General features: G+C 60.2%; 1 protein-coding gene across 1 annotated transcript; it reads left to right on the top strand.

The window, feature by feature from the left end:
* VAX2 (ventral anterior homeobox 2) lies at nt 1–23,530 on the top strand. The gene is made up of 3 exons (XM_067297235.1): nt 1–280; nt 6,159–6,346; nt 23,057–23,530. Exons 1-3 carry the CDS (start codon nt 1–3, stop codon nt 23,528–23,530), a joined length of 942 nt encoding a protein of 313 aa, XP_067153336.1.
* The last annotated feature ends 2,572 nt before the right edge of the window (nt 23,531–26,102 follow it).

Below are 26,102 nucleotides of genomic sequence, written 5' to 3'. Positions count from 1 at the left end.
ATGTTTGATCCCGCCGCGGCGCCCGCAGGGATGAGCGATGGAGGGGCCGAGCCTGGCAGGAGCCCCGTGCTGCGGGGGGAGCCCGGAGCCGCCGAGCGGGCCCACGACAAGGCGCCGACCCGCGCGGAGCTGGAGAGCGCGCTGCGCGGCCGCGCAGCCTTCAAGGACATCCCGGGAACCTCGGCTGTCAGCGCCGGCTCCTCCAAGGAGCGCGCCCCGGCCGCCGAGAGCCCGTCGGGAGCCGGCGAGGCGGACTACTGCCGCCGCATCTTGGTGCGAGGTAAGGGCCGAGGGGGCGGCCGGGACCCGGGGCCGCCGCTCGCCCCCGCTCCGCGGCACCCCGCAGCCGCCCCGGCTCCGCTTTGCGGCCGAGGGGGCCGGGGGGGGCCCGGGAGCAGCGGGGCGAGCGGCGCCGGCGGAGGCGCAGCGCGGGGTCGCCGCGGCCGGCTGCGCGCCCTGCTCGGGGGACCCGCGCAGCGGGAGAAGGCAGAGGGAAGCGGCTTTGCTTTTTAAAGCGTTGTCGCAGGAGAAAAGCGTCACGGAGCAGCAGCGAGTTAAGGGCTTTTTTTTTTTTTTTTTTAATATATGTAATATCACTTGCTTGGCTGGCGATGGGGGAACGGCGGCGGGCTCGGCGCGGGCGGCGGCAGCGGGCAGGGAGCCCCGCCGCCCGCGCTACCCCGCCGCCGGCCGGGGCTCCCCGGGAACCGCCTCGTTTGAGGCGAACCCCGAAAGTTTGGGGCGGGGAGCGGGGCAGGACGGGCGGGTCCCGACCTTTTTCGGCGGCTCGGTTCTCGCCGGCCGGCAGTGCCGTTCCGCGGCCGGCACCCCCCGGGCAGCGCCGGCGACACGCTCGGCGTTTCCCCCTTCCCCACGCAGGAGCCCGGCGGGGCTCCGAGGCCGCTCGGCGAGAAGAGCCGAGGCCCCCGGCTTTGCCCGCTGCCCCCTCCCCGCCGGCGGCTCGGCCCGGCCCGCTGCTCGCTGCAAGGCCAGGCCGTGCGGCCGGGAGCCCCGGACCCGCCGCTCCCCCGAACCGGGCCGAACCGGGCTCCGGCGTGTGTTTGCGAGCGCGGCCGGGAGCCGGGGCTGCGCAACCCGGGCGCGGAGAGATGCGCGGCGCCCCGGCTGCAAACAGCCCCGCGGAGCCCCGGGCCGGGGCCGCCCCGCAGCGCGGGTGTCCGTGGGTCCCCTCCGAGCCTGGGCCGCGCACCCAGGCCCTTTCCCGGCTGCGTGCCGGCGAGCACGCACAGCTGTCGCGATAGGCGCCTGTCGGCGACAGGCCGGCTGTCGCACCCCGCCGCCTTCTCCCGGCGGCCCTGGGCACCTTGGCGGGGAAAGGCAGGGCGGAGGAGCCGGCAGGGCTCAGCCCGGGCCCGCCGCCTCCCCGCAGCCCCGGCAAGGCCAGCCCGGTGCTCGGGGGCACGGAACGGGCCGCCGCAGCCCGCGGCTGGCCCCGGTCGCAGCGCAGCTCCTTGGCGGCGGCAGCCCCGGCCGGTGCAGCCGGGTGAGCCTGGGCTCAGGCCTCTCTCCTCCGCCCCGGCCCGACGGGACCCGCCGCGATGGGCGGCGGGGAGGGAAGCGGCGGCCGGGCCCGAAACCGGCGGAGCGGAGGGGGGCTGGGTCCCCCTTCGCCCCGTCCCGGGGGGGCTTTGGCCTGGGAACGGCCGGTCTCACCATCTTGCCGCAGCCGCCAGGGCGCGGACAAAATGGTGGCGGGGAGAAACGCAGCAAATAAAACGAAATTTAGTGGGGGAAAAAAAGCGGCGAAACTCCCCGGGAGCCTCCGCCCGCGCTGCCACGATTGCGCGGCCGCAGGCGGCCGCAGTGCCGGGTCGGACCCCCTCGCTGGCCCGGTCTCCCTCGCTCGGAGACGGGGCCGGGTGGGAAGCAGCGGGCAGCGCCAGGGAAGCGCTTCCAGTTTTGTTTTCCACTATTCCCCCCACCCCAGGCCAGGGATGAATTGGCAGCAGGTAGGTGGGAGAGGCACCGCTTTGTCCCACCTCGCTGGCTGTCTCCAGGCGGCCCGGTTGTGCCGCGGGGCCCGTGCGGGTATTTCGAGCTGCGCTCCGTTGTTTTTTCGGCGTTTTCCGGGGAGGCGGCTGCTCCGCGCCCGGCGGGGCCCGTCCGCGGGCAACGGGCCGCCTCTTTCCCCGTTTTCCGTTTCCAGAGCACGGACCCGGCGCGGCGCGGAGCGGAGCCGAGCTGGACCCGCAGGCGGCCGCGGTGCGCCCGGCCGGGGCGGGCGGCGGGGCGACCCCAGAGGCTGCTCGGGACGAGCCGGGGCCGAAGCGGGAGCCCTGCAAGCCGCTCAGGGACCCGAGCCCGCCTGCACCGCCGCGCTCGGTGCCGCTCCCGGGCGCTGCCCCCGGGTTTGGGGCGGCCCGGAGCCTCCAGCCGCCGCGACAGGGCGGCTTTGCCCGAGGAGGCGGCCGTGCGCCGCCCGTCCCCGTCCCGTCGCGGCGGGCAGAGCTTGCAGGCGCCGGCTGGCGGTCCGCAGCGGGGCCGGGCCGGCAGCGCAGGTCCGTCCCAGGCGGGAGCGAGGGGACATCAGCGCGACGACGGCGCTTTGTTGGCGGCTGAAGCAGCCGGGGGCTGCAGCGCGGGGAGGGCGCTGGAAGCGGGGACACATCCGCCGGGGTGCGGATCCCCCCGTGCTCCCCCTTCCCCGGGGGAAGAAATGTGCTGGCAGCTCTTTTGGTACCGAAACCCCGAAAACGAAATGTACATTTTTGCGTGCAATGCGTCCCTCACCCCTACTGGGGTGCATGTACGGGGAGGGCGACTGCATGCACTGCGGTGTGTGATGTGTCCCTGCGCATACGGGGGGACGTGTCCCTTTCGCGTAGCGGTGCGTGCTGGTGTGTGTGATTTGCCCCGTGCATATTGGGGCATGTGAGTCCTCTGCGTGTACTGGTGTGCGTGACGGGCGCGTTAACGTGCGCTGGCAGGTGTGTGCGTGTGTGCTGTGTGCTGTACGGTGTGTGCAGGCTGCAAAATCTCGGTTAACCAGCACCATGGCTGGTGCTCCAGAGCCGCTGCCTGCTCATGCACCTGCCCTGTCCCTGTCGCCTTCTGCTCCCCTGGCTGTGCCCAGGTGAAGTGTCTCGTCTTATTTAGCTGCTAAGGCAGAGGGCAGATACCGTCCCCTTGTTTTTTGAACAGGATCTCTCCCCGGGGATTTGCCGCTGGCGAGGCAAAGGGCTGCTCAAAACCCTGCTCAGCCACGGCAGGACTCGGAGGGTTTTGGGGCCTCCGGGCCTCTTGCCGGCCGAGCTGGTGCTGTGTGTTGTGGCTGTGCGCAAATCACCCCCTTTCATTCAGGGCTGCGTCCAGCCCCCGTCACAGCTGGCAGAAGGGAAAATAACAATAAATAATACCGCTCGTAATGATGGCAGTGCCACACAGAGCAGCGAGGGCGGAGGGGCAGATAGCTGCAGCTGCGGCTGGGAAGCGTGAACGTCTCTGTTAGCTGCTCCTTGTTAGCAGCCCCGGCTGTTGTTGTGCAGGGCAGCCTCGGCGTGGACAGCGGAGTGAGGACGTGGTCTGGGCATCATCTGCGCAAACGCTCTGCCCGCCACGAAACGGTTCCCCAGCTGGCATCCTAATCCCCGCCAGAGATACCCCCGGGACACCGGAGCACGTTTCCTGGGGCAGATCTGCTCCAAGCCACCGTTCGACTCCCTTTCCGTGACAGCCCTGTGCCCACCTGCAGGGTTTGGAGCGGTGGATCGGAGGCCGGTGCGAGCTCCTTGTCCCGGCCAGGCCTCTTCCCGTCCTGGTCCTCCCCAAGCCCCAGTGTTTTCTGCAGTCCCAAGCCCCAGCCGAGATCCAGCTGCCCCCAACGGGACGGTGCCTCGGACACGTATCACGATGTAGCGGTGGGAAAGCGCCTTCAGGAACTGGATATTTCTCCCAAACCCGTGCTTGCTCCCCAGGCCGCTCTTCCCCATGCCGGCTTCGTCGCCCCCTCCCCTGCCTCTCCCCGCTATTTCCCCCCTTCCTGCCCCAGCAGTTTTATAATCCTTTCATGCATGGGTCAGCCAGAAGGAGAAAGCAACTTAGTGCGAACGCCAGGGCTTGAGGAGACCTTGAGCCCCTAAGGACATGCCGAAACCAGGGCCTGACCTGGACAGAACCGGCCTGGAGACTGGGCTCATTGTAGCGATCGCGCTGTGGTTTCTGTGACTGATTTTTAGCCCGTGCATCGCGGGGGGGTAACGCAGCAGAAATGGGGAGCTTGAGAGTTTGCGTGTCCGTAGTCTGCCCGTCCGTCTGGTCTGCGTCGCTGGGAGGGGTCCTGGTGCCCGGGGCTGTGCCGGACAAGCCTGGAGCTGGGCTGCAGGGGCAAAGCCCCCCCGGTCCTGCCTTCCCCCGTGCACTGGGAGCCTCCGAGGGGTCTGGCACCGGGTCACGGCGCGTGGCCCCAGGTTCCCAAACAACCAGGGCTGCTCGCAGAGCCAGGCGCCAGGGACGCGCACCGCTGTTCTCAAGTGTTACGTCCCCGGGTTTGCTTAAACTCGGCTCTGTCATCTGGGCGTTTAAGGGGGAACTTGGGGGAGAATTTCCAAGATCCCTTTTAATACCTCGTGCCGCGTGCAGCACGCAGAGCCTGCTAGTTAACGGGAGCGTGAGCACCGCAAGCGGCACCACGGACTGCGCAGGGCTCTGTGCGGGGTTGGCCGGTGCTAAAGCAGGAGCTGAAACCTTCCTGCTTTTGCTTCCCCAAGTAAAGCCATGAGCAAGGTTAGTCCTGGCCTTGCAAAATCTGCCGGGTCTGCAAGAGGGAAGCTGAGGTCTTCGCTGGCTGCAAAGCCATTTCCCAGCCCTCATCCATCTCCACGTGCGACAGTTTTGTTCCAGTTTTGCTCCCGACAAAAGCCTCCTTTATCCTCGCGTGTTCGAGCGCAAGCTGCTCTGCGACTCCCTGGCTGATCATTCACCGGGTGCAAACCCGGTTGCGCTGGTTTTTCTCCGTGGTTCCCGGTTAGTAAAGCATTAGCGATGCACCGGTGCCGGGCAGCCCGTCACCTCTTGCAGAGCCCGCGGGGACGGCGCTCGGTCGGGCTGGCCGGCTGGCGCTGACGCCGTTCGGTGACGGTCCGGTTCCCGTCCGTTGCTCGGCCTTTTGGTTACGGGTCTGTCCTGGTCCTGCCCGAATCCCGCTGATCTCACGCTGGCTCCTGCGAGCGGCGCGCGGAGCTTGCAGGTCTGTTTTCGTCAACTCAGCTCGTGCTACCTGGAGACCTCAGTGCAGACTTCTGCGGTCATCCGATTTTTAAACCAAAGTTATTCTGGTTAGACTAGGTTTGCATGCGGCCCCCGGAGGGTCCCGTGCCATGGGCAGGGCAGGGTTTCCAGCCTCAGCCCCTAATCCTTGCGCGAGCCGATGGAGACCTCGCCAAGCCCCTTTTGCTGCAGGTTGCTCTAGCAAACGGCAGCAGTTCGGTGGCGTGACCTGCCCCAGCCCCAGCCCCAGCCCCAGCGTCCGCTCCGCCGCCGGCTCCCGCCTCCGCAGCGCTTCCAGGCGCGCGGCGCTTCCAAGACCGATCCTTTAGGAAGCACCGCGGAGAACTGCCCCGAAAGCCGCTTTTTACTGAAAATACTCCTGCGGTGAAAATAGCGTTGGAAAGAGGGAAATTTTTAACAGAGAGAAAAAGCTTCCAGCACTCCTAAGGGAGGAGGGAAACCAAAAGTAAATTATTAAATTAAAAATCTAGTTAACTTGAACTTTATTTTTTTTGTGTGTGTGTAAAACTCTTTCGTGCTTCTGGCTTTCGGGAACTATTATTTCTGCCTTTAAATGCGTTGTTTCCTTTAAAGACTTTCTTAGTTTCTACTCATCTCTTGAAAAAACAAACAGTTTTTATGAAGAATTATTGCTGTTCCCTGGAGTTTTATAAATCTGTAGCATTTGAGACCGGAGGGGACCATTAAGCCATGCAGCGTGTCCCCTTCTAGTCCCAGCCTGGGGAATTTCTCGCGGTCTCTCCGAAGCGAGCCCGGGAGCTGACTTCCCGGGCAGACGCCGATTCTCGGCGCGCAGCTGGTTGTTTGATTAAGGTTTTTCTCCCCCAGGGAACTGATATCTCGGACCAGGCCCCCCCCCCCCCCCCCAGACCTTTTCTCCTGACCGCTCTTTTCCCCGGCTTCCCTCCTAGATGCCAAAGGGACGATTCGGGAGATTGTCCTGCCCAAGGGCCTGGACCTGGACCGGCCCAAGCGCACGCGAACCTCCTTCACGGCCGAGCAGCTCTACCGGCTCGAGCTGGAGTTTCAGCGCTGTCAGTACGTCGTCGGCAGGGAGAGGACCGAGCTAGCGCGGCAGCTCAACCTCTCCGAGACGCAGGTAAGGGCCGGGGCATCCCCGGCACGTCCCTGCGGTGCTTCCCGGCATGTCCCCATGGTGCTTCCTGGCACGTCCCCACGGTCCTTCCTTGCACGTCCCCATGGTGCATCCCCGGCACGTCCTTGCAGTGCATCCCCAGCACATCTCCATGGTGCATCCCTGGCATGTCCCTGCCGTGCATCCCCGGCACGTCCCTGCAGTGTCCCCGGCACGTCCTGTGCACTCCTGGGAGCAGCGTGCGCGGTGACACAGTCACATCGCGCTCAACCCATTTCTTTTAAACCCGTCACAGCCCCGTTTCCACCCTGGTCGCAGCTCCCTCTGGAGTCCCCAGGGAAGCAGGTGGCTTCTCCTGCTCCTCGAGCTGGAGGAGCGGCGGGTTCGTGGTCCGTGGGGAGAGCGGCCCTGGGCGGAGGGCTCTGGAGGGCCGTCCCCATCCGACACCCTCCTCTTCCGAGGGGACCCTCGTTCCCAGGGGACCCAGGGGAATCCCTAAGCTACGGCATGGCTTGGGGAGCTCTTCTTGGTGGCTTCCAGAGCGAAAGGCCCTTTACCCACCAGGTGACTTTTAGCCTGCTTGGATGCACCGTGTCTGACCATGTGCAAAGCTTTGCTGCCTCGGCCGGCTGGGAGGGATTTTTGCCAATTTTCTTCTGCTGAGGTTCACCTAGCGCAGAGGAAGCTGGGCAGAATTGCACGGTCTGGGCAAGAAAAAGTGAACTGGGTCGCATGCTGATCGGAAGTTTGTATGGATGTGTACCAAGGAGAAGGTGCATCTGCTGGAGTTGCACTGATTTTGGTTCGAAAGATAATATATACGAAAATAGGGATAACAATGAAATTATTGAGGAGCAAAATAGAGCTTCTGTGAATCGCAGAAATAACCCCATCAGCTCAAGCTGCTTCTCTTCGGGTCAGCAAGGCAGGTTTGGAGACGGCTGCTGTTCTCCCTAGCGCGCGTGGGAAATAATTTCAGTTTTTCCCAAACTCCTGCAGAACAAAACTTTCTCCGGCTTTTCCCGTGCGCCGTGCCGAGCCGATGCGTGCCGAGGAGGGTTGGTTCGGGGATGACCCTTTCGCTCCCTGCGGGATGCTGCCGTGCCGTTCCCGCTCCGCCAGGCTCAGGCATTCCCGGTGCTCCGCGCGGAGGAGCCGTGTAGAAGCAGGGCCTCGGCGCCGCAGCAAAAATAGCGGTTCTGGGCTCTTTTGGTGAGGGAGACTTAAGGAGCAGGTTCCTATCTGTGGGATAGGTACAAGGACGTGTCGGTGGCTGGCGCGACCGTCTCGCAGTTAGGAGCAAAGCACGTCGGTGGCCTGTGTCCTGCACAGGAGGCTTCGTGGTGCCTGCGGGCAGGGAGGGGGCGAAATGTCCAAATCCCTCGTGTTCCCTTGAAAAAGCGAAATGACTTGTTTTGGGGACAGTGACTCATTCCTTTCCCTCCGCAAAAAAAAAAAAAAAACAGGGCAAAATCAAGAGGGAAGACGACTCCCTTTTTCTTTTTTCAGACTACCGATAAATATTGCCGTACATAACTAAGTCGGCGTTTTACCCTTTTCGGCAACAGGGTCCCCAAATTCTCAGGCTCTGACGCTCTCCAGGGTCATGGGGATGGGCGGAGAGGCTGCTCGGAGGAGAGGGCTGTGCCGGGCCGGGTGCCGGGTGCCGGGTGCCGCAGCCCGAGGCCGGGAGCAGGGCAGCGCGCAGCCTTTCTGCAGGGTCTAAACGTCTCGTTATTTGCTGCTTGTTTGGTGCCTCGTTGCCACGCTCGTCCCTCGGTGAGAAAATTCACACCCTGTAGGCCACGGCTGTCTCTTCTCTTTCCTTCTCCATCCCACATCCTTTTTTTTCCCACCCATCTCTCTCCTTCATCTCTGTCTTTTTTAATCCCTTTCTGTGCTTTTCGCAGCATTTGCTGCCCTGCAGCGGTTGCACCTTCTCAGCTCCCCTCCCGCCGCCCGTCCCTTCCCGGGCACCCGGCTCCGCGCAGCCAGTGGGCTGGGTGTTCGGCATCGGCCGGTCCTGCCCCTGGAGTCCCCCGCGTGCATTGGCTCAGAGAGGGACGGATCCAGCATCGGCAGCAATCGGAGCATGGCTAGTACTTCTGGGTGGATTTTCCTTCCAGCCAGTTATCCGGGAGCAGCTCTCCGTACTTAGAGCAGTTCACGGTATAATTGCCCCATCTAATGTTTTGTTGGCGGGTTCCCACCCAGCAGCATCTCGTGGCTGTGTCTTGGTTGAAATTTGAGCCATGCTGGTGGCGGTGGCAGCAAGGCAGAGCCTCGCTGTCCCCTCCTTGCATCGGCTGTCGCTTGCTTTCCCGATTAGCAGCTCTCCCCTCATTCGCTGCTCCAAACTTTCCTCTCTGCGAACATCCCCGGCGCGATGGGAACCCGCCGCTTCCCGGTATGCTCTGCCCGCATACGAGGGGAGAGCAAAGCTGCGGGCACAGAGCAAGGTGCTGCCAAGGCAGTTTTTTTATGGCTGCGAATGTTCGGGGGGGGAAAAAAAAAAAGATTCATCTCCACTTCTCTGCAAAAAGAAGAGAGTGGTGCAAACAGCGTGATGAGATAGGAAGAGACACGATGCCATCGCAGCTGGAGAGCTGCAGCCAAGCGTCCCCGTAAGTGGGTCCGCCGATCAGGGCTTCACCCCTGAGAAAACCCGCCTGAGGAAAAAAAACGGCTCTTTGAGGCTCCTGTTTTACTTCCCTTGGGATCTGAGCCGGCTTCTTGGCAGCCTTAGAGGAAGGCGGTTATTGCTACCCGTCGCAGGGAAGCGCGGAGAAGCCCAAACGCTCCACCTCCGCGTTGGGCAGCAGAGAACTTCTTGCTGCCTTGGCTCTCGCCCCGGTCCCCGGAGAGGGGAATTAACCTGGAGTAACCCAGGGAGAGGCGACTCAGCCCTCGGGGCGCTCTCGCCGCCCGGCAGAGCGTCGGTGCCTGCGAAGCCCCTGCGGACGTGCCCGCCGCTCCGCGCCAGCCGGCTTTCCCCCCTGCATCGCCCCGTGCTCCAACCACGGTGTCCTCCTGGAGCTGGTGCACGCCTTGCCCTGTCCATCCAGCCGGGACTGCCTTACGGAGGGGACTGCCTTATGCCTCTTCAAGGCATTAGGGGAAAAGTGCCCCTTCTTAGGGTCATTACGAGCCGGAAAATGCAACGCGCAGAGGAGCCCGCACGGCAGAACGACCACAGGGGGATGTTCAGGGGAGGATAATTCCCACAAATCCTCAGGCAGGGAGGAGAGGAGAAGATGGGGCTGTCTGAGGGGATTTGCCGGTGGCCAGGAGGCTTTGCTTTCTAGGTCACGAGTTCAATGCCAGGCTCAGGTTCGAGTGACCTGGTCTTCCTGTCCTCATTAGAGTGAGGACAGAGACGTGGCACTCACGTCTCACGGGGGCCACCTTGAGCGTCGGGCACCCAGGCAGTCTGAGAGGCTGCCCGTAGGACTTGTTATATCAGGTGCTCTCTACACAAGACCTAGCTCCAAGCTTTGTCCTTCTGCTGAGAAGTAGCTCATCCCATCCCCAAACGCAGGCGCCTTGGGCACCAGAGATGTTCTCGCTCAAGGAGACCATGCCCAGGAGCACAGCTGACAGGTCTTGGGACCCTCCCTGGTGCTGTCCCATTGGGATGCACCTCCTGGAAGATACTGGTGAACTTTGGGGCTCTCTGGCTCCTACATAGCAGTTGGACACCCCGTGTAGTGGGACGGCACAAAGAGCAGGGAGGTCTTGGACCACGCTGTTTGCCATGCAACGGATCCGCCTGGCAGCTAGGAAGTCCGTGGTGTTTCCCCCACCATGGTGCCCTGGCTCAATCACGGCTGGTCTGGCCAGAGCCGTCTGGCAGGACCTCCTCAGGACGAAGGTCCCAGGAGATCCCTGGCAGAGGCTGTTCTCCTACAGCACCGTCACGCTGCCAGCGGCCTGGCACCCCCCGAGCATCCTCCGGGACACCCGGTGCCTGCGCAGGGTGGGGTGCTCGTAGTGCCAGGCTTTCAGGACTGTGACCCCCCAGACTCAGCGCAAAACGTATGTGAGAAAGCAGCTGAGCCAGAGAAGGGGCGGGAAGGTCTATTTATAGCAGTGCAATTAAGATGTTGCCGCTAAAAATTAACTGCACCTCAAGTCATTAACAACTAACAGTCCTGACAGCAAGAGTGGTCTGCGCTGGCACGAGCTGTCCTCGTAGGTGGAGAACTGCCAGGAAGCTGCTGCCTGGAAGACGTGCAAGTCATCCAGACCTTGGGTCTGGGGACTGTGGGTCGGGGGCTTCCCCAAGAATAAGGGGCAAACAGGACCATAACGCTGGTCTTCCTGCTGCAAGGCAGAGGGATTTGGGTATCCTCAGTCCCCGTTCTAGCGGGAAGCTGAATTCCCAAGGCTTTGCTGGAAATTGCTTCTCCAGACCATGCGGAAAGTACGGACCAAGGCACCATAGCCAAATGTGTTCTTTCCTGAGGGGGCACCCGTCCTCCTGCCCGTCCATCCATCTGTCCATCGCTCTACATTGCTGCTCCAGCTAGCTCTGAGATGGCAGAAACGCTCCATCACGCTCCGTTGTGCATAGCGAGATGCTCCCTGGTATCGTCCCTGGCTCGTGGTGCTTCCACCCAGCTGCTCTCGAACCCTTCCTGCGTTGCGCTTTGCGCTTTGCTCACGACTCTCCTGCAGGTAACTGCCCAGCCGGTGATTTCCCCCCTCCGCTTGGGGGAACCTGCAGCCCAGCTAGGACTCTGCTGCAAGGCTCAAGTCCGGCTGCAGAGTTCAGGTGCTTCCAGGTCTCGACACGCGCTAGTCCGGGAGGTAGGTGGGTGCTGCCGAAGCCGGGGTCGGCGTTGCAATAGGCTTCCTAAGGCGACAGCATTTCTGCTGCGAAATCTCGGGGCTGAAGGGGTTCTGAGCAGAGGGTTTTAAGGAGGCGACGGCAGTGTCCCACCGCCCAAGCCTGCTCCACCCTCGCGGCCTCATCCTGTGGATGCAGAAGGGATGCGGGTCCCTGCACCTCGTGGCAGGAGACGGCTGCTGGAGAGGCCCGAGACCTTCTGGGGTCACCTGCCGCCCTGGTGCCCACCACCACTGCCACCCCTTTCGCTCCGGGCCCTCCCGTTAGAGCCTCCAAAATCCGTGTCTGGGGGGGGTTCCCTTTTCCAAAGCATTTCTGGGAGCTGGTCAAACCGGAGCGTGGCGAGGCATAGGGACAACGAGCGCTGGCTTCTGGGTGACAGCTTGCGTCCGCATTGCTGAATAGAGGAACGGGTCGGGCAGCTCCGTTTCTGAGCAGGGGTGAAATAACGGGACCCCTCGGCGGATACGGCTGGTTTCCAGGGGGGTCACGCGGACGTGGAGCCGGGACCTCCCCGAACAGGGGCGACGCGGCCAGTGGCCAGTGGGACTCAGGGTGCAGTGGCTTCGAGGACAGGCGCATTCGTTGTGGGGGGCAAAAATTACAGCCGGCTGCGAATCATTCCCCGAAACGGTGTTTCGTTTAAAAATGCATTTTTTTTCTTCTTTTTTTGGCAAAACGTTTTCCTTTGCAAAGCTTCTGGTTTCTACAAAACTCTCAGTTTGCAGCTGAAAACTGCAATGCCCCACGAAAGAAAGGACCTCGACCAAGCCTAGAAAATGTTTGGTTTGGGGATAACGTCTCCCATTTAAAAAGCAAAAAGCAGTGATTTTTTTTCCTCAGGAAAACATGAGCTTCTGTCTAAGAAATATTTGTCTATCTGAAAAGGCAAATGCTCTCGTGATGGATTAGGAGATAGATCGGAATATCTGGCTACTTCTGCAGTTCTCCAAACTCAATTAGCACTAAGCAAAATGTTTAATTTAAACGAACGTGAAATATTTAATTGAGATTTTTGTCGTGAGCGCTTTCAATCTCAAATGCCCCCGCAATGAAGAATAATTTCAGAACATGTCATTGCAAATTTTGATTCTGAAACATTTCAAGAGCGTGTTGGGCATTTTCAGAACAATTTACAAGGTTTTTTCTTTCCAATATAATCAAAGCAAATCTAAGGGAAATTATATCCTAGAAATGACCGCTTCCGATGCAAAACAGTTTTGACTGACGTTTCGGGACCAGCTCTGCTGCTGTCCCGTTTCCCGGTGCTGCCGGCGCGGGAAACGCTAACGAGACGGTGCAAACCTCAGGCGCTGCCCCGAGATCCCAGCTGCGGCCAGGACCCTCCGTGCGTCCGGGCTCCGAGGGATGGATGGGGAGATGTCGCTGCCTCGTTCAGGGAAGGCTGCTGGCGCCGGGTGATGTTTTGCACAAACCTGGAGGCGGGCGACTCGCCCCTGCCGGTTCCCGGCTCCGTGTTCCCTCCCGTGCAGCTACTTTCGGAAACGCCGATGTTTTTGATGGCGTGGGAAAATATCCTGCGGCCTTTGCAAGGAGCTCGGAGGAGAGGGGAGAGCGTCTTGAGCCGGTTTCAGCATCCGCCACCGCGGTGCTCGCTCCGGCAGGGCTGCCGGGGCAGCGGTGCGCGGTCCTTCCTCCCCCTTCGGATGTGCCCGCCGAGCCCGGCACCGTCTCGCGCCGCCCTGGGCGCTCGCTGCCGTTTGCAAGGGGCTGCCTGGTGCATTGCAGCGTCCTGTGAGGTCGCTCTGCTGCGAAGCGCAAAACGGTCCCGAATTATAGAGCGAAAGCAAAGCCAAGGACAGGTTTCCGGCTCGTGTTTTGGATTAGCGACGGGGCGATGCCTGCGCAGGGCTTGCCGGGCCCGGGCAGGGGGCCTGGAGATGTTCTCCGCCAGCAGCGGGCCACGTTGCCCCACGGCTGGGGCGAAGGAGGTGGTTTGCACCTCTGCCGCGCTGTTATAAAACCCCTTTCCTTGGGGAAACGAGCTGGCTAATCCCTGAGCAGCCAGTGCCGGCTAGGAAAACGGCCTCGGACGGGAGCTATGGATAGTCGGGTTCCTGGCACGCTCCAGTGCTGGGTCAAGTCCCGAGCAGGGCTGTTAAATAATCAACGGTGTTAGAAAAGGCAGGTGCCACCACCTGGGTGCGTGGGTCCGCTTTTCCCCGCCTGGCGATGCCGGGTCCCGGGGGACCTCCCCGTCCGGATAACCCCGGATGAGCCGTGAGCGTGGCGCACACTGCGCCCCTCGAGCTGCCGACTGCAGCAGCAGCGCTGCGGCGTTGCAGGGCTCAGCCTGGCTGCTGGTGCCGGCAACGTGCACCGCGGGTGCTGCACGCGCCCTGCCATCGGCGCCAGCGCCGTCTCGCTCTGCCTCCGTCCCTCCACCGGTGCCCAGCCGGGACGTCTGTGTGCTAAGCACCGAGAAGGCCACGTCCTTATTCGGCAGCTCGGGGAGCTGCACGGAGATGTAACCCCACATCTTGCTCAAAGAGCGAGCTGCTGCTGGAATAGATGCGGCTATTTCGGGGGGGGGGACGGACGTGTGCACACATATGCACTCTTGTGCTGCTGGAATAGATGCGACTATTTCGGGGGGGGGGATGGATGTGTGCACACATATGCACTCCTGTGCTGCTGGAATAGATGCGGCTATTTCGGGGGGGGGACGGATGTGTGCACACATATGCACTCCTGTGCTGCTGGAATAGATGCAGCTATTTCGGGGGGGGGACGGACATGTGCACACATATGCACTCCTGTGCTGCTGGAATAGATGCGGCTATTTCGGGGGGGGGACGGACATGTGCACACATATGCACTCCTGTGCTGCTGGAATAGATGCGGCTGTTTCGGGGGGGGGACGGATGTGTGCACACATATGCACTCCTGTGCTGCTGGAATAGATGCAGCTATTTCGGGGGGGGACGGACGTGTGCACACATATGCACTCCTGTGCTGCTGGAATAGATGCAGCTATTTCGGGGGGGGGACGGATGTGTGCACACATATGCACTCCTGTGCTGCTGGAATAGATGCAGCTATTTCGGGGGGGGGACGGACATGTGCACACATATGCACTCCTGTGCTGCTGGAATAGATGCGGCTATTTCGGGGGGGGGACGGACATGTGCACACATATGCACTCCTGTGCTGCTGGAATAGATGCGGCTGTTTCGGGGGGGGGACGGATGTGTGCACACATATGCACTCCTGTGCTGCTGGAATAGATGCAGCTATTTCGGGGGGGGACGGACGTGTGCACACATATGCACTCCTGTGCTGCTGGAATAGATGCAGCTATTTCGGGGGGGGGACGGATGTGTGCACACATATGCACTCCTGTGCTGCTGGAATAGATGCGGCTATTTCGGGGGGGGGGACAGATGTGTGCACACATATGCACTCCTGTGCTGCTGGAATAGATGCAGCTATTTCGGGGGGGGGACGGATGTGTGCACACATATGCACTCCTGTGCTGCTGGAATAGATGCGGCTATTTCGGGGGGGGGGACAGATGTGTGCACACATATGCACTCCTGTGCTGCTGGAATAGATGCGGCTGTTTTGGGGGGGGACGGACATGTGCACACATATGCACTCCTGTGCTGCTGGAATAGATGCGGCTATTTCGGGGGGGGACGGATGTGTGCACACATATGCACTCCTGTGCTGCTGGAATAGATGCGGCTATTTCGGGGGGGGACGGATGTGTGCACACATATGCACTCCTGTGCTGCTGGAATAGATGCGGCTATTTCGGGGGGGGGACGGATGTGTGCACACATATGCACTCCTGTGAGCGCACACGTGGTGGTGCACGTGAGAGCACACAAACCGCGTGGGAATGTGTTTGCCTGCAGGAGAGTGCAAGGGCCCGAGTGCATGTGTGCACACACGCGGGTGCAGACGAGGAGGGGCAGCGCCCAAAAAAGCAGCGGCTCTTAGCAGAGAACGTCGGTTCCCCGGAGAGGACTTGGAAAAGGAGGTTGCTGGAAGCAGCAACCCGGCGGTGGTTTTGCTGGCCCGCACTCCTAATCACGGTGGTCCGAGTGCCCTTGGGGCTGCTTCCCCTGCTGCCTGGGTGGAGAAGCGGGTCGGGGGAATTTGCAGTTCGTTAAATGTTTTAAGACGGTCAGTACAGGATGGCACGTGCTGGCGGAGGGTGCAATCCCTTGCGGTGAACATTCACAAAACCAGGCGGGTTCTCGCCTCAAAATGCAGATGTTTGAGTCCTGCTGGGCACTCTGAGCTTGTGGGGAGGTTGGCTCGGCAGTGCCTGTCCCGCTGTCGGCAGACAGCCGGACGGATGGACAGCCGGTGTCTTTGCAGAACATCCCCATAGCGGAGCTGGAAAAATTTCAGACGCTCGGTGACATTTTGAATCGTTTTCTCTTTGCAACGGGAGCCGGTGACACCGAACACGCTGCTCCCCTGCTTTCCTACCGAGCGGAGAGCCAGGGAAGCGGTCGCAGATGTAGCTAACGTGACATTTGAGGAGCGACTGGAAGGCCTGGAGCTGTTCAGCCCGGCCTCGAGACGGGCAGGCAGAGGGAGGACAGGAGACCGGCGTTGAGAGCAGCAGCGGTTTTGCTGTAGAGGGGAAGGGAAGCAGCCGTCCTCCCTCTCGCCCGAGGGAACGGCCGGGACACGGTGCACTGCGGCAGCAGGACTCGGGTGAAGCACGAGGACAAGACCGTTCGATAGGAAAGGCTTTGCAGCCCTGGCATTTGAGGGGGGAAGGAGACGGCGTTGCCGGAGGCCGAGAGAGCCGGGCTGGATGGGCGCGTAGGCGGGAAGGGTTCGGCGAGGCAGGTGGTGCCACGGCGCGGCAGCGGGGCTGGGTGGCCTCGCCGGGACCTCCCCGCGATGCTGCGGTTTGTCAGCTCTTAAAGACTGTCGTTACCTCGCCGTTAGGGACGGGCTCTGTTCCCGAACGGGACCTCGGAATGGCACCAGGCGAATTCCTCGAGGAGAGGACGGATCCTCGGGGTTACCGAATGCAGAGCCCTGGCTGCTCTGATGTTTCCAACGCGCTGAGTACTGGAAACCGGGAGGGTTTAGGAGGGGATGTATCACCCCACAGCAGCCTGCCTTCACCCTCTTCTCCTGAGGGTCAAACGTCCCTCTCGGAGAGCCAGAGGGATCCACAGGCTGATCCGCTACGGCCGTCCTCGTGTCCTTACCTATGCATGTCCTTACCCCCATGGACTGCTCTCAGAGCCGGGGAGGAAGCCAAGCGGACGTGCAAAGAAGCAAGCCAGCAAACGCCAGTCGGAAGTGTCAGGGCTCGCAGCAGGCCCCCGCTCTTGGTCAACGCCAGTCAGGTGCCGCTTCCAGCTCCAAATGCTGGATTGCCTTGCCTGTGATCCTGGAATGAGGTTTGGAGTGAGCAGGCTGAAGAGGGATAAAATACAGATAGCAGTTACTGCTTTGGCGTTAGCCTGACAACGGATGGACAAACATCTATCGGGGAGATGCAAAACCAGTCCAGCCCTGGGGAGGGGGACGGACTAGACGGTTTCTCAGAGGCCCTTCTGATACCATTTTTGATGACAGCCCAATTTTACGTTCTGGTCGTGATTTGGCATTTTTTTCGTGGTGGTGCCCAGAGATCTCCAGGCAGAGGCTGGTTAAAGCGAGGGGTCATGGTTCTCAGCCAGTCAGGGATGTCTGATTAATGGGATATGAGCTTGTTATGGGAAAGTCACAATTCAAACCTCAGGAGGTCCTGGGTTGGACCTCCAAACTCAGCCCAGGACCATGGAGGAATGTGGTACAGATCAGATCAGTAACGGTGGGTTTGTCAGCTGTCTCTTGTGTGCATTCCTGGAGGAACATCTCCACCAGTAAGGAAGAGATGGACCTTGCTCCAAAGTTTGCACATCTTCAGTTTCTGATGTGATGGAAGAAATGGGTGGAAAGAAAAGCTTGCATGGAGGGGGCGCAAAAATAGGGTGCCTGGGGCCTGCAGCTATGCGTGGTCAGTGACACGTTGCTGGTGTTTTTTAATGCATTCTGAGGACTGTAATGGACTTGAAAGGCAGATAGACCATTCTGATCAGCTCATCTGACTTTTTGCCAGGGCATCTCTTTCTGTAAAACTTCCCATGCTAACTGAACAGCTTAATGCGATGGCGAGCACGCCTCTTCCTCAGGAATGGTGATCCTCTGGGCAATGCTCCTCCACGTGATCAACAGGCACTTTCTTTCCCATTTGAGTCTGCCTAGCTTCAGCCCAGGGATCATGTCCTGCCTTGCCTGCTCTGATGAGAGGTCCCCTGCTATTAGCAATCTCCTCTCATGCGGCAGAGACTGAGAAAAGCAGAATTTCCAGATCCAAAAACACACGAGGGGTTTTATCCCAAGTTCTTTCCAGCTGGTCACTGTCCTTACAGGAAAGTGGATGCTAGACCTGGTCACAGTATTTGATATCATGAATATCCAGCACCAGGACTCCTTGTTTATGCGCCCATATGGATTTATAAACCTGTAGATCGTGCTTATCCTCGTAGCTTTAGCATCAAACTGCGAGCTCTTGCCAGGTTTCTCGCATGTCATGTCTCCTAGGGCTTTCAGAGACATCTCCTCCACATAGCTTGCCTCCTCCCCATCCTCTGAGTCACCTGCCTTTTCTGGTGGATGCCTGACCTCACATGCTCTCGTATTCGGTCACATTCAAATGCATGTTATTTGTCTGTGCAATCCAAGTCTCAGTTTCGCTGACCCATCGCCATCAGGTTTTTCCATTTTCCTATTCCAGCAACTGTCTTCAAATTTTACAAACCATGGGCTTATACTCCTCTTCCACACTGTTGGTAAAGGTATAGAAAAGACCTCCTATAGGTGCCTGTCACTCATCTGCTATTGCATGACGATTTACCCTCAGCCATGCTTGCCAAGCTGTGTGCTTTAGCTCGGGAGGGCTGCCTGCCTCTTGCTGGGATCACAGGGTCTTTAAAAACAAGTGAATTTTCTCGATACGGTGGTTCAGTGCCCCCAGAGGAGACAGACCATCTTAGGAGAGGCCATATGCCAGGAGGTGATGCTTACAGCAAGGCAAAGTTACAAGATAAATGCTTCATGCAAGCAAAGCACAGGACTGCAAAGTTTATCAAAAGAAGTTACTAATAGGAAGCAAGCAAACAAAAAGCTTGTTTATGCTACCAGGAGACCTTAACTCACATACTTGGCTTCCTAAAATCTCTCCAGCCAGCAGCATAGTGAGTTTTATGAATGAAAATGAAGCAAAAGATGACTAGAGAATTTGCAGTACGGAGGATGAATTGTAATAGAGGGGAAATGGTGAAGGATATTGCTGAAAGACGAAGAATCAGGAGCTGGAGGGAAATTACTCATGGAGTTGTCAGGGAACATATCTGGCTGAGCTTATTTACGTTTCCAATGATAGAAACCGAGTGCTTGAGCATAATGGAGGGTGAAAAGGACATGGATCTACTAATTAATGACAACCGGAACGTGAACTTTAGCCACGAAGGCAAATGTGATCCTGCTCATCTGATTTGTCATCAGCACAGATAGGGGAGAGCTCATGTCAGTCTACGAAGCGTGAGGAAACCTTATCTAGCATAGCATGTTCAGCTTGGGCCGTGGTGTTCAAGGGTGATGGGCTCAGAGAAGACCCGCAGAGGTGTGTTGGGGAAGGGTGAACCTCATACAAGAGCTCAGTTAGGACACTGGAAGAAAGGTCTGGAAAGAGATCCATGGGAAGTTTCTGATCTATAAACTAAAAATGGGGGTACAATCATTATCAATGGCATCAGACAACCCTGGCAAAAGCGGAGTGAGACAAGAATATATTCAGGCTGGGGATGAGGAGGCATCTGCTGCCTGGAAGCGGTTGGTCCTGGGAGAGGCTCCCAGCAGGAGCAGTGGGAGCGAAGAACACAATGAGCTCCTTAAGGCAGAGCTAATTAATCTGTGGAAGGGGCACTGCAGGGTCTGCGCTCCCCGGGATCGGTGGGTGCCTCGGGGGAGCCCAGCTGATCTCGTCCTGCCATTTTTCCGGTGAACCCTGAAAGGGTTGGCAGGTGCGTGTGCTTCTCCCAGGCAAACCTCTCGTCAAGGAGGGTGGCACACTTGCTGGCTCTGATCTCTGATGGCTCTTCTCGCCCTTCTCGGACATACCGTAACGGGGTTGTGCCTCTGCTCGGGTAGCTGGCTCTAAAGTAAGTGAATATGGCAAGCTACTGACATCTGACTTTGGAGGACACATCCCCTGAGCATCATCTCAAGTTGGTGTCTGCATGGACGCCCCATCAGAGCAAGGACCAGAGCAAGGACTTCTCTAAGGATGGTGTCAGACTCCAGGCAGCATCTGAACCTCAGTAAATGCCACTTTTACAACTTTAGGAGGAATGTGTATCCCTGTTTGCTTGAGTTTTTTTGGCTCCCCATGTGAAACTGTGCCCATCCTGAGGCTCCTGCCTTTTTGGGGACCAATGGAAAGCTTTGGGGTGGGACATGAAGGCAGGAGGAAAAACCGCTTGTGCCTTCCTGACCGGTGTCTGTTGAGCTTGGTCTGAAAGACCTGGGAGGGTGGGAACACTGCTCCAGCGCTAACACCCGGTCCTGGCCAGCGATATACCTCTATCTGCATTTCATCTCATCTCCTTTGCTGCAATTTGAGCTCATCACCTCGTGTCCCATCCCTGTAGCTCTGAAGAACAGATGACCGCTACCTTTTGCAGGAACTCAGGCCTCGTTTATACGATGAAGCTCAGACTTGACCTGCTGGGGGAAGCAAATGTTTTCCCCTAGTGAGTTGCTGCATTGCCCATTTAGGGACCAGCTTTGGCGGGTAAAGTCAGAGGTCCCTGTGCAAAACCAGACCAGATTAGGATGTTCTCGTCCCTGGTCTGCTCTTTATTCCCCCGTTCTTGGCTGCTACACGCTGCGTGGGCCTGTGAAGACCCTTGCCTGGACGTGGGTCTGCAGCCCGCTGAGGCTGCGTCCGCCCCGAGCGGCAGCAGCGAAAACCAGCCGGGCTCAGGCTGTCGGCGGCCAGCAGCTCTCCCATAGCCCAGGCTGTGCGGTCTGCTGGCAAGCGTTTTCTAAAAGAAGGGTCACAAAAATGCAGGTTTGGGGCCTGACCGTGGGTGCAGAGCCTTGTGCACCCCGGGGACACATCCAGGCAGAGGACCACGAGAGCAGATTCCCAGCTAGCCCAGGTCAGAGGCAGAGCCCAGCTGATTTCTGGCAGAAGTAGGAGATGCATTTTTAGAGCAGTTTTTAGCCAAGCAGTGGACTCTGCTCACTTCCAGACCAATAATTTAATCTCGCAGATTTTGACTTTTGAATTCGCCGCCCCTCGTTTTGCTACGTCGGCAACGATTTCCTTGGAACGGCAGTGTGCTGCTGTCCTGGGTGAGGCACCGAGGGCGTGCAAGCGTCCCCGTTGAAATCCCTTGGTTTTAGGCTGTCCAAAAATCCGGGGCAGATGGTGCCGGTCGGTAGGTGCCTGTAGCTGCATTGCTCCGTCTTGCCATCTTCATGGATAACAGAGCGGCGGTGAATCAGTTCGACTGCGTAACATATGGGGCAAAGACAAGCGAGGCTGGGGAAGCGCCTTCCTTCTGCCGCTGGGAAAAATTCCTATTCCTCAAAGATATTAGCATGTTAAGGGTTTTTTCTGAGCTGATGTTCTCATAGGGTTGAGTGGATGGGGCTAGCCTGGAGGGGGCAACTTTTTTTCGAATAAAGAGCGTATTTCTGCATGGAGCCTTCGTTAAGAGCTGGGTAACGGCACAGGGTCGTGTGGCTCTGTGCGAGTCCCCGTCAGTCCTGCTGTCCGCGTGAGATGGGTCGGTGGGAGACGGAGCCGGTGAAACCCCAAAGCAGCTCACCGGGCCGTGCTGCCCCTAGCCCCAGGGGGTCGCGGAGGTGCGGGGGGGGCATGGAGCAGGGACCAGGGCCTTCCCTGGGAGCGGTTTGGGTGACGGGGACTTCTGCGGTTAACGCTGGGTGCAGACCCTGGCTCTATCTCAAAGTAGCCTTCAGCGGAGCAGCAAACAGTGTGCTGGTCGGGGAACAGCTTCTCCCCAGCCCTCCACTTCTTGCTTCCCGCATCCGCTTTGGATGGGGGATGTCAGCTCAGCCCCGTGGTCCCGGCGTCTCCCCGACCCTAGAAAAATGCACAGCGAATCGGATGATTTGGGTGTTTCCAGGCAGCTGCGCTCTGCCTAAGAGGTGTCCTGGCATCCTTCTGCTCTCTCCTAGGGCATGGTCCACTTTGGGGGCTGCTTGGTTGCTCATGCTGAAGGCCGTGGGCTTGTCTGAAGGCATAAAACGGTCCTTTTTTGCGGTGAGCGAACTTGATGCAGAAACATCCGGATGCAGAAACTCAGCGGTGGGGCGATCCCTTCCAGCCCTGTGTTTCTAGGAGTCTCCCAGCCCATCAGGCTGGGTCGTGGAGGAGCTGTGGGGACACCCCTCCTCTTATGATGCCGGAAAGGGGCCGGGGGGGCTGAGACCTCCTCCACCCCCACGGTCCATTAGCTCTGTACTGTGGGTCTATTGTGCTGGGGGATGCGCCAGGGCTGTGTCAGTGACTGACTGTCCGTCCTGCTGGAATGGTTTTTTTCAATGACTTGCATGAGTTAGAGACCCCGCTGGCCTCAGCGCGAACGGGGGCAAGGCTTGTGTTGATGCACTGGGATTTACTCATACATTCAAGACCTGGAGCTTGGCTCTTCATCCGTGCGTGCGCCACCCCCTTCTGCCACCAGTCTAATCGGAGTATCTTCCCATTCGTGTCCTTCCCCTACCGTCCGTCTCTCTGCCCGTCTCTCTGTCCCTTGCATCTCTCTCTCTGTCTCTCCTACCCCTCTGTTCTTCCAGGGAGGGACAGGAGTGTCTTCCTGGCCTCCTAGGCTCGGGGAGGAGAGGTTAGGGGATGCTAGAGGCAGCCCTGGGTCGGACACCGAGTCCTACGTCAGCCCCACACACGTGCCTCGGGGGGGGGGGATGCACGGCTGGAGACGGGGAAGACGTCTCGCCCGGGTGATTCTCCAGTTTTGGAGCGGGGGGGGGTCCCACGGTGGCCCCTCCTTGCTCCTTGGTTGGGCTAGAGGCAGATGGAGCTTGGGGATGTCTCCCCCGGTGGGTCTGGACCTGCGAAGCTGCTCTATGTCTCGAGAGATTTCAGGGTCAGCAGAGACTGTGCAGTCCCCCAAAGTGTCCCCCTGCGCAACGGCAAGGTCAGGGACCCCCCAGCTGCCCTGTGCCGTGGGCCAGCAAGGGAAGGGCTCCTAGGAGGAGACAAAATCTTCATTTAAGGACCACTCGCAGAGGGAAATCCAGCACGTCCCATAGAGCAGCCCGCCCAGGAGAGCGTTCACCAGCGCAGGAGCTGATCCACGCAGCAACGGGATGGCTCAGGCTCCTGGGTCCCTTCCTGTTTTTCCGCACGCTGCCAGGCAGCTAAGGGGAGCCCAGCCATCCCTCGGCTGGTGGTGGGACCCTGGGACCAGCGCAGGTTAGGAGAACGGGCCCTGGGGCATCTCCCTCGCCCCGGCCCTCCCGCAGCCCCGCTGCCTGAGACCCCAGGGGCAGCTTCTGCCCTTCCAGAAATGGGCTGCTTCCTTGGAAGCAGCAGCGGGAACGCCATCTCCGTAGTCATGTGGCAGTGGATGGGTCTGCACATGGGCGTTTATTTTAATACGTCTCTCTCTCTCTCTCTCTCTCTCTCTCTTATATCTCTCACTCTCTCCTGGTTCTTGTTTCTCTTTCGCTAATCCCCTGTTGTGCTCTCTTTCCGTCCACGCCTGTCTTTCCCTCCTGCCCCGTCCCGCTGCTCCTCCTCGCCCCCGCTTTCCCTGCCCCAGGTCAAGGTCTGGTTCCAGAACCGGCGCACCAAGCAGAAGAAGGACCAGAGCAGGGACTCTGAGAAACGCTCCACCTCCACCTCCGAATCCTTCGCCACCTGTAACATCCTCCGGCTCCTGGAGCAAGGCAGACTTTTATCCGTCCCGGCCCCTCCCAACCTCCTCTCTCCGAGCGCGAATCCCGTTGGGAGTCCCGCTGGGAACGGAGCCGGCTTAGCTGCGCCGGGCGCCACCTCCCCTGGTCTCGGCGGTGGCAGCCCCCCCGGGCCGGGAGCCTTCAGCCTGCAGGTCCCGTCGCTGGCCTCGTCCTCCTCGCCCCGGCTGCCCGCCGCCCCGCTGTGCTTCGGCGGGCCGCTCCTGGGCAGCCTGCACGAGTCACCCGGCGGCTACGGACTGGGCGCCTCCGCTTTCGAGCCGTACGCGCGCCTGGAAAGGAAAGACGGTTCTCTACCCAGCAAGAAGCCGAGCCCTTAAATTAAAAACGAGTGTCAAAAGAGATGCTGCCCCCCCCCCCCGCTCCCTCCCTCTCTCCCGCGCACACACGCACTCCCTGCCCTTCGTGGGGGGGGGGGGAGTTATTTTGCAAGCGCAGCCGCAGAGACTGTTTTACGGAGCGCCCAGGTGACGGGAGTGCGGGTGCGTGCGCGTGTCCGTGTGCACACGCTTGTGCACGTGCACCTGGGCTTCCTTGCGCGGAGACGAGAGCGCGGCTGCGGACGGCATCCCTCCCGTCCTCCGGCTGCGCCTGCCGCTGGACCTGGCTTCCCCGGGCGTCCCAGGGGCACTGCTGCCTGCGCTCCCCGCTCCGACCCCGCCGGATCGCCGAGGGGCCGGCTTTCCCCTTCCCAGGTATCGCCCGTTCAGTGCTCGTAAGCCGATGCTGGGCCCGGAGCCGTGCGGTCCGGGGCAGGGTGAGGTGCGCAGGGCAGGAGCGGGATCTGCATCCCGGCCGCTCCCCGCTGCGGTGGCCTCGGGCAAGTCGTGACGCTGGGCCTCGGTTCCCCCCCCCCCCGCGAAGGGCTTTGTGTTTCGGCTGAGGGGGTTTCGGAGCATCCCGGTGGCAAAAGGGTCCAGGTCCCATCTGCTAGGACTCCCATGGGCTGCGTGGTCCCCCTGGACCACCAGCCTGGGGCAGGGGAGACAAAAGCGTAAGAAAGTCCGTGCGTTGGTGGTGGTGCTGATGGTCTTTTCAGCCTCCCCCCCCCCCACCAGCAGCTTCTGCCACCTTTTTGGGCTGAGTTTATAAAACCCAGGTGACTGCAGGGAGTGATGGGGAACATCTCCCGTCCTCACCCCACCTCTCTAGACTGCGCTGCCCAGCGAGGGACTGCTCAGGCTGGGCTGGGCTGTCCAAGCCCTGACGAAGCCTTTGCTGATGCTGGAGGAGCCTTCAGCCTCCTTCTTCTGTGGGCACCTCCTCCTCATGGAGAGCTGGGGCCAAGCTGTCCTCCTGCCCCCCCCCAGCAGGGAAACCCCACCGAGGGGGTGCGGACGTGTGAGCTCTTCGCACACCAGCACCGTCCAGGTGCCATCAGACCTAGCACCAAAGCGAATCCCATCCCGAGCGCTGGCCTAGCAGCAATGCTCCTCTTGTGCTGGTCTAGCAGCGGTGCTCCTCTTGCTTCCTCCCCCTTGCAGATCCAGGGTTTAATCCTGTGAGGTGCTGAGCCCCAGTGACTTCGATGGAAGGATCAGGCTCCAAAGACCCTCGGGCAGTCCCAGGTGCTGTTCTGCTGCTATTCCCACTGTAAAGGAGACCCAAGCCCAGAGTGTGACCAAGGCCACAGCTTTCTGGTGGCTTTCTGGTGGGCGGCATTCAGCCTTAGGCGTGCTGGGCTAGGCGGCACTTGTGCAGGGCATGGCTTGTGGATGGCCAGGGGGGTCTCTGGGGGAGCGAGTCCTGCAAGGCTGAAGGTGGGCTTGGAGCCCCACGGGCAGTGCACAGGGGGGGGGCATTGCATGTCCTTGGGGAGAGGGGCAGCACGGGGCCCCTCTAGGATCTGCGGGGGGGGGGGTCTGCTCCAGGCAGTGCCTGGCCCCAATGTGGTGTGAACGTCACCTGGGCAGGATGCTCTGGTAGCGTCACTTGGGCAGAACGCTCTGCAGTGGTGTCACCTTGGTAGGACACTCTGTGGTGATGTTGTCCTGGTAGGACAGCCTGTGGTGGCATTGCCTTGGTGGGATACCCTGCGGCAGTGTCACCTTGGCGGGACACCCAGCGGTAGCATCACCTTAGCGGGATGCCCTGCAGTGGCATCGCCTTGCTGGGATATCCTTTGGTGGTGCCGCCTTGGCGGGATGCCCTGCAGTGCCATCGCCTTGCTGGGATATCCTTTGGTGGTGCCGCCTTGGCGGGATGCCCTGCAGTGGCATCGCCTTGCTGGATATCCTTTGGTGGTGCCGCCTTGGCGGGATGCCCCGCGGTGCCATCGCCTCGGCAGGACCAGGGGTGATGCCCTGAGCTACCTCCCAGCTCTGGGAGCTCCCCGGTGCTGCCGAGAGGCTCTTCCTCCCCGACGCGCGCCCAAACTGCAGACCTAGCAGGAAGGGGCCAAACTGGAGCACGGGGACCTCCTGGCCTGGTGGGGACCAGGCTGCAGGTGGTGGGGGAAGGAGAGGACGCAGAGCGCAGGCACCAGGGCACGTCATCTCTCAGCAAGCCCCGTGCGTGCAATGCCCTGGGCCCGGGGCAGCCCGGCGGCGCGGGGAGCATCGCTCCGGTGCGATGCGGCGGCAGGGGCGTGCGGTAGCGCCGCTGCCCGCTGCCGGGAAAAAGCACCGGGGGAAAGGGAAAAAGGAGGAAAAATGAAAGCTGGAACCAGAGTCAGGCTTGCAAGCGTGGAAGGAAAACCGGCTTTAAAAGATCCTCACATTCTGTTTTTCTTGGAACAAATATGTTATTTTGGGAAGATGGGGAGGAAGAAAATGAAAGTAATACAAGAAACCTCCCAGAAAGGCCCAGCCCCGGGGTAAAGCGGATCTCTGCGGGTTTCTGCAAAGGGGCTGGTGGCTCCTGCCGCCTCCCCGCTGCTCTGTGGCTCGGAGC

The sequence above is a fragment of the Apteryx mantelli genome, chromosome 5 (assembly GCF_036417845.1).
Source record: "Apteryx mantelli isolate bAptMan1 chromosome 5, bAptMan1.hap1, whole genome shotgun sequence".
In the NCBI taxonomy this organism is placed as follows: domain Eukaryota; kingdom Metazoa; phylum Chordata; class Aves; order Apterygiformes; family Apterygidae; genus Apteryx; species Apteryx mantelli.
This window is presented reverse-complemented; position numbering and strand designations above follow the sequence as displayed.